The 16,647-nt window shown below is 38.9% G+C and overlaps 1 protein-coding gene across 2 annotated transcripts; it reads right to left on the bottom strand.

Annotated features, from left to right (window-relative positions):
- Nucleotides 1–1,778: 1,778 nt before the first annotated feature.
- On the bottom strand, nucleotides 1,779–16,597 carry LOC142742933 (gap junction alpha-4 protein-like). Of its 2 annotated transcripts, none has more exons than XM_075853187.1 (2): nucleotides 16,512–16,597; nucleotides 1,779–3,452 (listed from the first exon to the last, which is right to left on the bottom strand). In XM_075853187.1, exon 2 carries the CDS (start codon nucleotides 3,432–3,434, stop codon nucleotides 2,376–2,378), a length of 1,059 nt encoding a protein of 352 aa, XP_075709302.1. In that variant the 5' UTR covers nucleotides 3,435–3,452; nucleotides 16,512–16,597; the 3' UTR covers nucleotides 1,779–2,375. The 2 variants fall into 2 exon arrangements, with proteins under 2 accessions (XP_075709302.1, XP_075709301.1); XM_075853186.1 differs by lacking the exon at nucleotides 16,512–16,597 and adding an exon at nucleotides 10,934–11,062.
- Between the last annotated feature and the right edge of the window lie 50 nt (nucleotides 16,598–16,647).

Here is a 16,647-nt window from a genome sequence, read left to right as displayed (position 1 = left end):
TTTTTCTTTCTTTTTTTTTTTATATATAATCTATCTCTCACTGGTAAAATTAACCTAGCCTAAAAATTCTAGACTGTTCATGACTTTGACAGTGGGCAAACTTACAAAATCAGCAAGGGATCAAATACTTATTTCCTTCACTGTACTTTTGCTAGGGAAATTTTCATCTGGCCATACCAGGGGAAATGCACTATTATATGGGGTTCATTCAAAGAAATGGCTGATCATGTAATACATGGCCAAACCGAGCCTTCCTCTTACTTAGTGTTGCTGCACTCTGTCTCATAGAAGGTGTCCCCAATGAAGGATCTGTGGCAAACAACTAAGATTTTATATATATATATATATATATATATATATATATATATATATATATATATGTAAATAAAATATATATTCCTATACTACATAAATACATAAAACAAACACGTACTAGGGATTACATAATAAGCTACTAGTTTAGTGTGATAAGAAAGCACCATAAGATTTTTTTTTTTTATATCACCTTTAGAATGGGTCATTCCAAAGAGTGAAAATTTGTTTCTGTCACCAGTGCTTAAAGAGGCTCTGTCACCAGATTATCAAATGCATATCTCCTATTGCATGCGATCGGTGCTGCAATGTAGATAACAGTGACATGTTTTTTTTTTGGAAAAACGATCATTTTTGGCTAAGTTATGAGCAATTTTATATTTATGCAAATGAGCCTTTCTAATGGACAACTGGGCGTGTTTTCTCTTATTTCCAACTGGTCCTGTATTGTGTTTTTAGCAACTGGGCGTGTTTACTTCTTTCACTGCACAATCACACTGTGCTGTGGATCATGCTGGGCTGGAACAATGAGAAGTGTAGGACGCTGATTGGTCACTGATTGGTCAGCCTCATACACTCCTCTGTACAAAAGTAAAAACACGCCCAGTTGTCCATTGAGAAACTCATTAGCATAAATCTAAACTAGCTCATAACTTGCTCAAAAATGATCGTTTTTCAAAATAAAAACCACTGCTGTTATTTATCTACATTACAGCGCCAATCAGATTATATAGGAGATAGGGCATTTATAATCTGGTGACAGAGCCTCTTTAAAGGACATGAAAGAGTCACCTTAAATTCAGCAAATATTGTATGCTCTTGCAAGCAGTATGTACATTTTTCTTTAAAAAGTTACATTTACAATTATTACAATTTAGCAATTTTTTTTATTACTTTATTTTTTTTTCATATAAAACTAGAAGAACATTCACATTAAACTTTTACAACTGGTATGTTACAATCTCTTTGCAAATATTTTTCCTTGGAAAAAATGGGCAATCACACATTTAAAAAAATAAGTGCTTAACAAGATCTGCTATCCATTGATATTAACTGTAGGATTTTTGAAACTGCTTCAGCAAACCCTTAAAACAATGTTCAAAAAAAACATAAAAATAAAATAAGTGTATGACAAGAATGCGGACTGAGAGGGGTCTGTGACCCTGGGCATTACATTTCTGGGCCCCTTACTAACTATTAATGCCATGATACAGTTGGGTTATGTTAAAGTGCTAGTCCAGTTATACACTACTGCCCGAACTAACATCGGCCGTGGAGAGATGCCCCTGCACGCTGAAGGTACTGTTGCCCTGGCAAACGTATGATGCCCAGAGAGTATCGCACACGGGTCCAATCAATAAGAATTGGACCCGTGCATTATACTCTCTGGGCGTCATACGGTTGCCACGTCAACAGTACCTTCAGCGTGCAGGGGCATCTCTCCACGGCCGATGTTAGTTTGGGTGGGAAAGTATAACTGGACTGACACTTTAACAAATTGCATTAGAGGAGCAACATCTCATGTTAGCTCTACAGTAAATTTTTGTGAGTGCTGTAGCTTACGTAGTAGCTGTGACCTACTCTTACTATGGACAGTGCCAGAATGCCCGTATATCTCCCCCTGTATTCTGCATTCCCAGCAAAACACACTGAACAAAAATCTGTGCTAAACAGTTCGTAAAAATTCATATAGTTATGTAAGCCTATGTATTATAGTCTGACCCACGTTGAAGGTCATACAGATACAGTTTTCTATTTATTGGATGCGAAAGCTTTTTTTGGTCACCAGAAGTCAAAATCAATCCAATGGCATTTCCTAATCATACCCAGGACATTGGCTATGTCCTGGGTAATGTACAGTCCTATGACTTCATTCACATTCATATTAATGATCTTTTACAGTGTTTTTCTTTATTATTCACTAGGCAAGGTTAATTGCATAGGCTAGAAGACTGACAAACAAATATTATGCAGTGATAAGAAACTATTCATATGTTGTAGTTAAAAACCACTGCAAAAACGGCAATATGACCATGATGTGTGAATAGACCCTAATAGTTTTCTCAAACATATTGTTGCTTAGAGGCCGAGCTACTGGCTCTACTTGGTTGATTCTCTACTACTGCATGTGAACTGGTAGGCACAGGAGTGAAACTACTAGCATAATGTTCAAGATTTGCTTGTTTTCCAACGTGCATTGCTATTTGTTTTTCTGTATTGAAATTAGCCCAGTTGTCCTCATTCTGAATTTTGTATCCTGGGTAGGGAATGTTTTCACTCATGGGAAGGTACATGTAAGATTTGTCATGAAAAGGAGCAGTAGCAGTTTCAGGGCATTTATTAGGGTAAACATCTTCTTCTTTCGGGTACCTTGGGTTAGAATTGTAAGGGGAATATTTTCTCAAGGTGTGTAGCATACTCTTGAAGACTAGATGGATGAGTTCTAGAAGGTTGAGTAGAAGAGAAATAAGTGACACCACTAACATAAAAAGGATGAAAATGGTTTTCTCCATGGGTCTAGACACAAAGCAATCCACTTTGTGAGGACATGGTTTTCTTTCACATACATATACAGCGGGCATAACAAAACCATAAAGGTACCACTGACCAAGCAGGAAGCCAGCTTCAAATATACTTTTGAAAATGACGCTTGTAACATATGTATACATCAGAGCTCCCCTGATTTTAACTCGGCCATCTTCCTGAATGCAAATTTTTAGCCGTTTCTTTTCTATTACTGCTATGGCTTGGTCCACTTGATGATCTTTGTCACTTATAGCTCTTAGCTCCTCCTCCTTTTGCTTGAGCTTCTCCTCTTTTCTAGACAAATAGATCACGTGGCCCAGATAAAATAATGTCGGGGTGCTAACAAAGAGAAACTGAAGTACCCAGAATCGTACATGAGAGATTGGAAAGGCTTTGTCATAACACACATTTGGGCACCCAGGTTGGTCTGTATTGCAGACAAAATCTGATTGTTCGTCTCCCCAAACCGATTCGCCTGCAAGACCGAGAATCAATATGCGGAAGATAAACAGCAATATTAGCCAGACCTTTCCAAAGCCAGTGGAGTGTTCTTGCACCTGGTCCAGCAACTTTTCAAGAAATTCCCAGTCCCCCATTGTGCACGAGACCCTGCCCTGTAAAACAGAAGGATTGAAATGTATAGTATTTTCTCATTTGTGATTTATACTTCAATTCATACATTATATGTATGTCACCATAAGTATAATAAGTGACCTAAAGCAACATGTTAATAGTTTACAGATACAATACGTTTCTTTACTTCAGCACAAACGGGATCAAACATTTGCTGGATTATCAAATATTTAGTATTATCAAGCAGGCACTGAAAATGCTTAAAAAATTTGAAGGGGCTTGTATGTGCTGTGTCTGGTATTGCAGCTCAGCTCCATTCACGTAAAGAGGGCTGAGTAGTAAAATGAGACATAGCCTATGGACAGATTGACTCTGTTTCTAAACAACAAAAGTAGAATTTTTTTTCTGATCTTGTTAATACCTTCAAAAGCAAATAAACTGAAATTAAAAAAAGATATATATATTTTTTTATATAAAATATACTATGACTTTTTATGTATGTTCAGGCCCTTTGCTTCTGGTCTGGCTTCCAAACTATTTTCTATTTATGTGGCAGTAAGAAGTGCCAGACTATCAGACTTTGTGTGCCATAAGAAACCTGATTAAATAAGTTTTTATGTAGAACCATAAACATTTGAAATTCCGGAAGTTTAACCCTTTCCCGACATGCGCCGTACATGTACGGCGCTGTCGGGAGGTGGTTCCCGCAAAGCGCCGTACATGTACGGCGCAGTGATTGTGCGGGCTCAGAAGCAGAACCGGCACCATCACCGCGGGGTGACAGCTGTATTATACAGCTGGCACCCTCCTGTAACTGCCAGGACCGGAGCTATTCTCCGATCCGGCAGATTAACCCTTCGGCGTGTCCTCATAGGCTTGCTGTCAGTGAATAACTGACAGCGCTAATACACTGCACTACGTATGTAGTGCAGTGTATTAGAGTAGCGATCGGGGCATCAGGCCCTCATGTCCCCTAGTGGGACAAGTCAGAAAAGTAAAAAAAAGTTAATAAAAATGTGGTAAAACAATAAAAACACACACATTTCAAATAAAAATAAAGCTAAACTGACTTTTTCCCCATAGTAAGTCTTTTATTATGGGAAAAACCGTAAAAATAAAAAAAACTATACATAATTGGTATCGCCGCGTCCGCAACGACCCAAACTACAAAACTATTATGTAATTTATCCCGCACGGTGAACGCCGTAAAAAAAAAACATGAAAAACAACGCCAGAATCTTTGTTTTTAGGTCACATCTCCTTCCAAAAAATGCTATAAAAAGTGATCAAAAAGTCACATTTACTCCAAAATAGTACTAATAAAAACGGCAATCCGTCCCGCAAAAAATAATCCCTGACACCGCTTTGTGCACGCAAAAATAATAACGTTATGGGTCTTACAATATGGCGACACAGAAAACAAATGATTTTATAAAAAAAGTGATTTTATTGTGCAAAAGCTGCAATACATAAAAAAAACTATATAAATTTGGTATCGCCGTAATCGTATCGACCCGCAGAATAAAGCGAACATGTAATTTAGGGCGCACTGTGGATGCCGATAAAAAAAACAATAAAAAACGATTCCAGAATTGCTTGTTTTTGGTAATTTCCTTTACCAAAAAATGAAATAAAAAGTGATCAAAAAGTCGTATGTGTTCTAAAATGGTACCAATAAAATCTACAGTCCGTCTTGCAAAAAACGAGCCCGCACACCGCTCAATCAACTGAAAAACAAAAAAGTTACGGCACTAGTAATGCGGTGATGAAAAAACATCTCAATGCGCAGGCTGGAGGGGAACATTCCTTCAGTTTCAGGGCCCTAGTATTGAGGAACTAGGAAAGGGAAGAGACATAGCACATCTGCTGGAAGCGAGGGCGTCCGTATTATACCAGCGCAAAACTTTCCCAGCAATATTTCCCAAACTACGAAGGAGAAAAAGTCCCCAAAAGGTGCAGAGCGTTACAAAAGGGGGATAAGAAAGAAAACCGTTTATCAGTGTGACACTGGCCTGCGCATAACGGATCGCTTCACAGCGTAACACACATCTATGGATAATTGTATTATTTACCAGATTATTATACCCTCTTATTATGCCCTGATGTACTCCGCACAGATTACATATACCCTGATGGACTCCGCACAGATTACATATGCCACCACATTATAAACTGAAATAACAGCAAAACCCCAAACAAAACTACCAAGCAAAATCCATGCTCAAAATGGCGGTCTATTCCTTCTTAGCCCTACAGCTTAGCCCAAACAGCAATTTATGGCCACAAGTAAGGCATTACCATACCCGGGAGAACCCGCTTAACAATTTATGGGGTAAGATTCTCTAGGGGCACAACATCTTGTGCGATGAATAGGCAGATCAGTGGAGAAATTGCAATTTTCACTTTGTACAATCCACTGCGTATTCATTTCTGAAAAACACCTGTGGAGTCTAAATTCTCACTACACCCCTTGATAAATGCCTTTAGGGGTGTAGTTTCTAAAACGGGGTCACTTTTGTTTGGTACATCAGGGGTTTTGCAAATGCAACATGGCGTCCGCAAACCATTCCAGAAAAATCTACGCTCCAAAAGTCAAATACCACTCCTTTTCTTCTGAACCCTCCCATATACGTAAACAGCCGATTATAACCACATATGGGGCGTTACTGTACTCGGGAGAAATTACTTTACAAATGTTGGGGTGCTTTTTCTTCTCTATTCCTTATAAAAATGAAAAATGTTGATCTAAAACGACATCTTGTTGGAAAAAATATATATTTTTCATTTTCATGGCTTAATTCTAATTAATTCAGCAAAAAACCTTTGGGATCAAAATTTTCACTATACCCCTAGATGATTCCTCAGGTGGTGCAGTTTCCCAAATGGAGTCAATTTTGGGGTGTTTCCACTGTACTAGTACTACAGGGGCTCAGCAAATATGACATGACACCCAGACACTATCCAAAATCCAAATGGTGCTAGTTCCATTCTGAGCCCTACCGTGTGTCCAAACAGCCGTTTATGACCACATGTGGGGTATTGTTTTACTCGGGAGAAGTTGCTTTACTAATTTTATGGTGCTTTTTCTCCTTCAGTCCTTGTGGAAATGAAAAAAAAAACCTAAACCTACATTTTATTTAAAAAAATGTCGATTTTCATTTTTACGGCCTACTTACAATAAGTTCTGTAAAACACTTGTGGGGTCAAACTGCTCACTGTACTCCTAGATAATTTCCTCATGGGGTGTAGTTTCCAAAATGGGGTCACTTGTTGGGGGTTTACCACTGTTTTGTCCCCTCAGGAGCTTTGCAAATGCGACATGGCCTCCGCAAACCATTCCTGCTAAATTTGAGTTCCAAAAGCCAAATGGCGCTCTTTCCCTTCTCAGTCTCGCCGTGTCTCCAAACAGCCGTTTATGACCACATGTGGGGTATTGTTTTACTCGGGAGAAATTTCTATACAAATTTTATGGTGCTTTTTCTCCTTTAGTCCTTGTGGAAATGAAAAAAAATTAGCTAAACCTACATTTTATTTGAAAAAATGAAGATTTTCATTTTCACAGCCTACTTCCAAAAATTTCTGCAAAAAACCTGTGGTGTCAAAATGCTCACTATACCCCTAGATAATTTCCTCAAGGGGTATAGTTTCCAAAATGGGGTCACTTGTTGGGGGTTTCCACTGTTTTATCCCATAGGGGGCTTTGCAAATGCGACATGGCCTCCGCAAACCATTCCTGCTAAATTTGAGCTCCAAGAGCCAAATGGCGCTCTTTCCATTCTAAGCCCTGATGTGTGTCCAAATAACCGTTTATTACCACATGTGGGGTATTGTTTTACTTGGGAGAAATTGCTCTACAAATGTTGTGGTGCTTTTTCTACTTTAGTTCTTTTGGAAATGAAAAAAAATTAGCTAAACCTACATTTTATTTGAAAAAATTTAGATTTTCATTTTCATGGCCTAGTTCCAAACATTTTTGCAAAAAAACTGGCCGGTCAAAATGCTTGCTACACCCCTAGATAAATTCCTCGAGGGGTGTAGTTTCCCAAATGGGGTCACTTTTGGGGGGTTTCCACTGTTTTAGTTCCACAAGACCTGTTCAAAGCTGACATGGTGCCTAAAATATATTCTAATAAAAAGGAGACCCAAAATCCACCAGGTGTTCCTTTGCTTCTGAGGCCGGTGCTTCAGTCCAGTAGCACACTAGAGCCACATGTGGGATATTTCCTAAAACTGCAGAACCTGGGCAATAAATATTGAGTTGCATTTCTTGGGTAAAACATTCTGTGGTACAAAAAAAATGGATTCAAAATGAATTTCTGGAAAAAAATAATGAACTTTGTAAATTTCACCTCTACTTTGCCTTAATTCCTGCGCAATGTCTAAAGGGTTAAGAAACTTTCTAAATGCTGTTTTGAATACTTTGAGGGGTGCATTTTTTTAAATGGGGTGACTTATTGGGGGTTTCTAATATCTAAGGACCTCAAACCCACTTCACAATTGAACTGGCCCCTGTAAAAATAGCATTTTGAAATTTTCTTGAAAATGTGAGAAATTGCTGCTAAAGTTCTAAGCCTTATAACGTCCTAGAAAAATAAAATGATGTTCAAAAAACGATGCCAATCTAAAGTAGACATATGGGGGATGTTAGTTAGCAACATTTTTGTGTGGTATAACTGCCTGTCTTACAAGCAGATACATTTAAATTGAGAAAAATGCAAATTTTTGCAATTTTTCGCTAAATTTTGGTGTTTTTCACAATTAAATACTGAATGTATCGGGCAAATTTTGCCAGTAACATAAAGTCCAATGTGTCACGAGAAAACAGTCTCAGAATCACTTGGATAGGTAAAAGCATTCCGGAGTTATTACCATATAAAGTGAAACATGTCAGATTTGAAAAATGAGGCTCTGTCAGGAAGGTCAAAAGCGGCCAAAGAGGGAAGGGGTTAAATGGTTTTCTCACAATTTACTTTTATAGCAGACAAAAATGTCATAACAGCAAAATAGTGGGGATCCATCAGTTGGATTCTCCCGTTGAATTCAGGACTGAAGGAAAAATTACAGGTTTGCATGTGGGGGCATGAGAAGGACTGTGCATATGTGTTTATGTATCTATTGAAATCAATAGGTGTCATTAAAATCTATGACTAAGAGTACCATATGGGAAAATCAGACTCGCCAATGCTTCTCGGCAGCCTTGAATACTGGATGTACGGAACTGTAGCCCCAGGCCGGACCGACCAGCGGTTCCTCTGGTGAGCCCTGGTTCTACCAAAGTAAAGGGCGGCAAAGGTCCAACAGAAAGCCCCATTTGACTCTTATTTAGAGCCACCACTTGCTATTAGAGATGATTCTGGGGGGTTGATTTTTAAATAATTTCTTAAAATGAATTTATAATAGGATTTGTGTGTGCAATGATAATTGTATAGCTTAGGATGTAGTTAAAAGAGTACATGCATATGTTCTGAATAGATTGATGGTGGGCCCGCAGGTTAGTAGTTTGATCTGGTGGGCCTAAGGTACCCCAATCCAACACTGCTGCAGTCTGTATTCTTTTGACAAAGCCAAAGTGTAATGCCCGTTGCACACGACCGTGAAAACGGACCCGACTTTCCGATCGGTGGAAAGATAGGACATGTTCTATCTTTCCACGGATCACTGACGGGACCCGGCCGGCGCGCACTGTCCTGTGCATGAGGCATAAGGATTCTACTTCCTTGCTTTATTTTCAGAATCTTGGGATCAAGTGGTTATAAATCTGCCAAAGAGAGCATATACTTTTACATGTGTATTTACATAATTATTATTTTTTTCCGTATTAAAATGGGCACTTTGTGAAACCCATCACTACATTCCTGAACATAATCCATTATTGTTTCCACATTTTTGCATTCATTGCATAAAAATCCCAGTCCTAATGTGTATGGCTCAATATGAAAAGCAGATGGTACTGGGGATAAAAAAAATATTAACATTAGTGAAAAGTTTTCTGCTTTGGGTTTTGTTGTAGCTATAACTTATTAAAACTTATGAACATTTGCCAACAAAGAAACTACTGTATATACTTAGTTTTATAATTAACAAGGAGCAATGTTATCCCGTACATTTTGTCTAAGTCTGTCATATATGAGTAACCTCAGACAGAAATATTCAAAGATACGACCATCGAAAGGAAATGTGCAGCAAGCTGATTAATTGAGTCATCACTGCACTTCCCATCTTTTCCTCTCTCACAGCAGTATAGTAGTTAGGCTTTTTCTTTACCTGGGACAAACATTCAGTTCGCTGCCCTAGCCGTATATCGAAATATTTTTGAGAAGGCAGGCTGCTCTTTGAACCCACTCCCAGAGATAGGCACACTGTGCATGTAGCAGCAAAACCCCCCAAGGTATACCCCTCCATAGCAGACTATTTCATCAACAATACTATGTGGTTATCTGTTTTTTATCTCTCACATGATCTTTATATGAACAAAAATTGGAACAGATGACATCACTAGGTGGGTTTATTAGGGATATTGTCCTTCATTGATTTGTCTTCTCTATAATATAATAAAAACAGGGAACAAAGGCATATATATGACAGACAGATGATTGTGACCTGGTGTCTGTACTCAGGAGTAAGATGAAATTATGACACTAAAGTTAGAATTTACTAGATCTGTACAGTGTCAAAAATGTCCAGGTAATTCTTTAATAACAATCACATACATAAAAACCATGCACATACACAAAATAATATCTATCTATCTATCTATCTATCTATCTATCTATCTATCTATCTATCTATCTATCTATCTATCTATCTATCTATCTATCTATCTATCTATCTATCTATCTAATCTATCTATCTATCGCTCATGGAATGTGTAACTATGGTTATACTTTTCCCCCCGCATAACCACTTTTTTTTCTCCAGGAAAATCCTTAATCTTTTCTGTTTTTAGACTATAAGGGCATATGGGAAGGGGCTATGGCGTAGTATAGCTGTGTGTAAGTTAGTTGTTGCATGATCGCTTTAACATATACAGTAGGGCTACATAAAATATGTATTTATTTGTAAAATGTTGATGATGATAATAATACCAATAGTAATAATAATAATAATAATAATAATAATAATAATAATAATAATAATAATAGTTTAAACCTTACTACTAATGTGATGTTCAGTAGAAGTTCATCATGCCACATCTTATGTACTCATGGGTTTACAATTACATGGCAGTTTTGTGAGAATATGTGTATTCTTCAGACCACAGCAAATGTTAATGTTTATAATGTTTTAAATAAAAATATATATGTTCTTGACAAATATAAATTACATAGAGTTCTAATTCTCAAGGGTACAATTTAAACAATAAATTCCTTCTTGAATTTGCTTCTTAAAATATTGCACCACACTGACCACATTGCTATATTCTCTGCATAAGTGTGCTACACTATAGGATATTGCTATACCATGCTGTGTCTAGCACAAAATAAAAATCTGTTTCAATATTGTAAGTTAATATTTAACCTACCTTATAATCAGAGTAGGACCTCTACCTATAAGAGAATAATGACTTTACCACGTGCTCTTGCATGCCAGGTAAAGTCACTGTAACCAACAGCAGTACAAGTCTTTCTTGATAGAGCCATATGAGGTTTGCAGTGCCAGTGGCTGTGTGATAAAAGAGCTAGACAGACGATGCCCTTGTTTAAGAAAAAATAGAAAAAATCCCACAGGGAAAAGAGGAAACCATGGGACGGACTAGAGGAGGTGCAGGATATTAGGGGTGTACCCAGATGACAGCTTGTTATTTTATGTGTGGAATATTGTTTTTAACATGTTAGATGTAAGAATAATGCTCGGTAGATGGCGTTAGATATGCAATATAAATAGATAGAAAAATGGATAAACATTAGATAGATAGTTCAATATATGGATGGTAATTAGCAATCAGACCGTGAAAACATTAATTTCCCAGGAAAATGGGAAGGAAAAATAACTGATTATAAAAAAAATGCAAAGATGATTTAAGTCATTGGGCTGTTTGAGGCCAAATTACATGCTCCACAATTTAGTGCAAACGAGCTAAATATTTGACAGCAGTGGCATAGTGTGAAGTCATTGCATGTAATGGTCTGTGCGCCTGGGGCATACACAATATGGATGAAAGTATTGGGACAAACCTCTTATTCATTGAATTCAGGTGTTTCATTCAGTCCCATTGCCACCGGTGTATAAAATTCAGCACCTAGCCGTGCAGACTGTCTTTACTAACATTTGTGAAAGAATGAGTCCTTCTAAAGAGATCACTGAATTCCAGCGTGGTACTGTAATAGGATGCCACCACTGAACAGTTCGTGAACTTTCTTCCCTTCTAGATTTTCCACGATCAACTGTGAGTAATATTATTGTGAAAGGGAAGCGTTTAGGAACCACAGCAGATTAGACAAAAAGAGCAAACCATGTAAAGTTACAGAGCGGGGTCACAAGGTGCTGAGGCGCATAGGGCATAAAAGTCACCAACGCTCTGCTCACTCAATAAATGCAGAGTCCCAAACCTCCTCTGACATTAAGAACAGCACAAAAAGTGTGCGCCGGGAGCTTCATCGTATGGGTTTCCATAGCCAAGCAGCTGCATGCAAGTCTTACATCACCAAGCACAATCCTAAGCATCGGGTGGTGTAAAGCAAGCCAACACTGGAGCAGTGGAAATGTGTTCTGTGGAGTGATGAATCACCCTTCTCTATCTGGCAGTCTGATGGACGAGTCTGAGTTTGGCGAACGCCAGTAGAACGTTATCTATGTGACTGCATTGTGCCAACTGTTAAGATTTGTTGAGGAGGGATAATGCTAGGGGGTTGTTATTCCGGGGTTGGCCTAGGCCTCTTAGTTCCAGTGAAGGGAAATCCTAATGCTTCAGTATGCCAAGACATTTTGGACAATTGTATGCTTCCAACTCTATGGGAACGGTTTGGGGAAGGGTCTTTTCTGTTCCAGCATGACTGTGTCCCAGTGCACAAAGCAAGGTCCATAAAGGCATGGTTGGATGAGTTTGGTGTGGATGAATTTGTCTGGCCCGAACAAAGTCCTGACCTCAGTCCCATCAAACACGATTGGAATGAACTAGAACAGAAATTACGAGCCAGGCCCTCTCATCCAACATCAGCGTCTGACCTCACAAATAATCTTCTGGATGAATGAGACAAAATTCCTACAGACACACTCAAAAATCTGTTTATGGGTATGAGCACACAAGCTTAATGTGTCTCATCTTTCGGCTGGCTTGCAAGGAGTGCGACCGCGATCGGGCCCTAACCCCCAATTGGAAATAAAAGAAAAAAATATGTACACTCACCGCTCCACTTGGCTTCTCCCCACCGTGTCCCCGCAGGCTCTCACTGCAGGCCGCAGCTCATGCAATTATATGCGAACCAGCACACAATGTCCTGAGTGCTGCATCAAATACAACCTCTTGGTGCTGCCCGGTGTCAGCACCTTGTATTAGATGTGGCATGCTGTGAAAGCACGAGGGGACGAAGTGGAGAGAAGAGGAGCGATGAGTATATATATTTTTTAATCTTAATTTATTGTCCGATGGGAAAGGAGGGGTACTCTGATCAGGGGAGGCAAGGTGCGGGGCCCAGCATGGGCCTCTATCTTGCTATGCCACACTGAGTGAAATCTATGCCAGCTAGGAGCGGACGTAGTTTTCCGCTATAATTTGCACAACTTTTTTTAGCCAAATTAATAGTAAATCCTTTGTTAAGCCCCGAACCCTTTTTCAAAGTGGCAAGGGCTGCGTAAAATGCCAAAAATGTCATTGTAAAATGCGACTTTTAGGCATTTTGCTACTTTCTACGCTAGAAAACTGGCATAGAAAGGTTAATAAATGCAGCCCAAGGTGTTGTCTGATTGCTCCTTTCCCCTCAGGTGTAGTAGAATAATGACCACAACACATGCTCAAGATCATGAAGAATTAGCTCCAAAAGAAAGATATCTGGGATTACTTGCAGAGGTAGAATCAAATAAGAATACTATTTGTCCACCAGGTTTAATGTTTTCAGTAGTTTTTCTGATTGTTTTCTTTAAATGATTATGGGAGCAGCCATCTTGCCTAAGCGCTGAGAGTAAGGGTATGTTCACACGATTAACAAAATACGTCTGAAAATACGGAGCTGTTTTCAAGGGAAAACAGCTCCTGATTTTCAGAAGTTTTTTGAGCAACTCGCGTTTTTCGCTGCGTTTTGGCAGCGTTTTTTAGGGCCGTTTTAGGAGCGGTTTTCAATAGAGTCTATGAGAAAACGACTCCAAAAACGTCCAAAGAAGTGTCCTGCACTTCTTTTAACGAGCCGTCATTTTACGCGCCGTATTTTGACAGCGACACGTAAAATGACAGCTCGTCTGCACAGAACATCGTAAGACCCATTGTAAGCAATGGGCAGATGTTTGCCGACGTATTGGAGCCGTCTTTTCAGGCGTAATTCGAGGCGTAAAACGCCTCCATTACGTCTGAAAAGAGGTCGTGTGCACATACCCTTACAGTTCCAGATATTTACTTTACAGCAGCAACATGGACATAAGATAGCTCAATCAGAAAATGACTTTGACTGTTGACTGGGAAAGTTTTGGGAACATGTTCTCTGACATGTGCAGAGGTCACTGTGCTGGGAGAGGGAGGAAGGAGGAGAAGCTAGTCTTTTCCATCATCTATTTTCAATGGTGTGATCCTGTTTTATCTGCCTCCAGATGTATAATAGAGGTGTTACGTTTCGTTGTAATTCTGCCTGTGATGATAATGAGATATCTGCTGAAAAGTGATCTCTACTAATCACTATTAGTCTTAAGTTTTAGGTAATATAGATAGTACCATGGACATTTTTCTTAAAAGAAACCCAAATACCATTTAAAAAACCCAAAACACATTTAACATAAAAACTTGTTTTAAACAATCAATCACGTTCTAAACATACATTCTCATTAAAGGAAGCAAAAACATAGAAAATGGACAATAAGACAAAAACATATATCCCAACAATTCTTCCCTTTATATCTCCTTTCGTTTGATCCTCTTTATCTCAAATTTTAATTAAAACAGAAATATATAAATAATTATTTTCTGTGTGTTCCAGGAGTTCAGCCAAGTACCCTTTCCTCCTCCTCCTCCTCACTGTCCTGCATCTGGTTTTAAAGAGGCTCTGTCACCTGTTTATAACTGCCCTATCTTCCACCTAGTCTAATAGGCGCTTTGATGTCACTTACTCCCGTAGTAACCTCACCGAAGCGTCGGGAGAATGACCGGACATCGCCTCCATCCTGGAGGCGATGTCTGGTCATTCTCTCGTCGCTTGTGTGAAGGAACTACGGGGCTAAGTGACAGCACAGCATGATCTCGCGAGATCACGCTGTGCTGTGGATTAAGCTGGACATGAATGAAGAGAAGTGTATGACGCTGATTTTTCTGCGTCATACACTTTTCTTTACTACGCCTACTTGGTCAAAAGCAAAAAAAAACAAAAACGCCCAGTTGGGCATTAAGAACAAATTTGAATAATACTTAAAATGTTCATAACTTTGTAAAAAAAAAAAAAAAAGACATTACTTATCTACATCAAAGTGCCTATTAGATTAGGTAGAAAATAGGGCAGTTATAAACTGGTGACAGAGCCTCTTTAAGGCTATGTTCACACGGGGTCTTTTGCCGAGTTTTTTGACGCGGAAACCGCGTCGCAAAACTCGGCAGAAACGGCCCGAGAACGCCTCCCATTGATTTCAATGGGAGGCGTCGGCGTCTTTTTCCCGCGAGCAGTAAAACTGCCTCGCGGGAAAAAGAAGCGACATGCCCTATCTTCGGGCGCTTCCGCGTCCGACCTCCCATTGACTTCAATGGGAGGCAGGAGAAAGCGTGTTTTATGCCCGCGGCGCTCAATGGCCGCGGGCGAAAAACGGCGCGATAATTGCTATTCACACGGAGTATTTTGGGGGAGGAATATCTGCCTCAAAATTCCGTTTGGAGCTTTGAGGCAGATATTCCTCCCCCAAAATACTCCGTGTGAACATAGCCTAAGACAACTGGATGGAGCAGGAGCCTCCCCACAATGATCTGTCTGTAGTAGGACAAAAAGATTGATAAAAACCCCATCCTCTTGGCTAAACTCAGCTGATCCCTAGCTGAAAAATTAACCAGATCAGTAGGAGACTAACTTCTATGTTCTCTGCAGGATTTCTACAAAACTGTTTGTTTAAGGAACATTTAGAAAATCCTGCAGATTGACAAACCAGTTATGAGGGACTTGCTTGCTTTTTCCCCAAAAAGGCTCATTTACAGGAATTGAACTATTTGAAACTACTATTGTTGGTGTTGAATGATTTCAAATGTCCAGTTCTGCCCTTTTTTCTACCAACTGACTGCCCAATGCATGATAGTGGCACCAGAGATTCTAATCTAATAATAAGTGATTACCGCCTAAGCAATCCTTTAAAGGATAAGTACACTTTTAACATAATTTTTTTTAAATAAAAAGGTCTGTCACATTTGTTTGTTGCAACTTTCTAAATACTTTTTAAAGAATTATTTTTACTTTTTAAAATACAGCTGCTTTGTGTCCTGTATACAGATCAGCTGTATCTAGCGCTGAGACCTAAATCCGTCAGGTCAGTGGAACTCGGACATGCAGAATCGAGCTGTTACCGATCACTTCATAACTTAAATGTGATCGATAATAGGTGGATCCTGCGTGTCAGAGATACGCAGGACCCGATGACACTGAATCCGTCAGTCCCATTGACCAGATAGATTCAGGCCTCAGGGCACTATACAGCTGCTCTGTATACAGGATACAAAGCAGCTGTATCTCAAAAAGTAAAAAATACTTTTAACAAAAAGAATTTAGAAAGTTGCACCACAAACATTGATAGACAATTTTATATATATATATATATATTTTAAATGTGTAGATAGCCTTTAATAACTGGTGCCTATTAAAAGCTACACTAAAGTATCATACAGGTCTCAAGGTATTTCCTAGGTTTGTGCAATGTTTTAACAGAAAATTCAGCTTTACCACCGTGTTGTTATGACAATATATTTTTTACACATGTTTTGTACATACCTAAACTGGTTGAAAAATATGTTCCTGGAATCACATATCCAATTGTGAATTTTTATTTTTTTCAAGGCAGGAATAACTTAAAAAATATTATAGCAAAATTAAGAAGCAGCAACAAAAATACTCTATTTTCAGAATA

This window comes from Rhinoderma darwinii, chromosome 2 (genome assembly GCF_050947455.1).
Source record: "Rhinoderma darwinii isolate aRhiDar2 chromosome 2, aRhiDar2.hap1, whole genome shotgun sequence".
In the NCBI taxonomy this organism is placed as follows: domain Eukaryota; kingdom Metazoa; phylum Chordata; class Amphibia; order Anura; family Rhinodermatidae; genus Rhinoderma; species Rhinoderma darwinii.
This window is presented reverse-complemented; position numbering and strand designations above follow the sequence as displayed.

What these genes read in the sequence shown, in the direction of transcription:
- LOC142742933 (XM_075853187.1), bottom strand. Translation starts at nt 3,434, where the DNA reads ATGGGGGACTGGGAATTTCTTGAAAAGTTGCTGGACCAGGTGCAAGAA.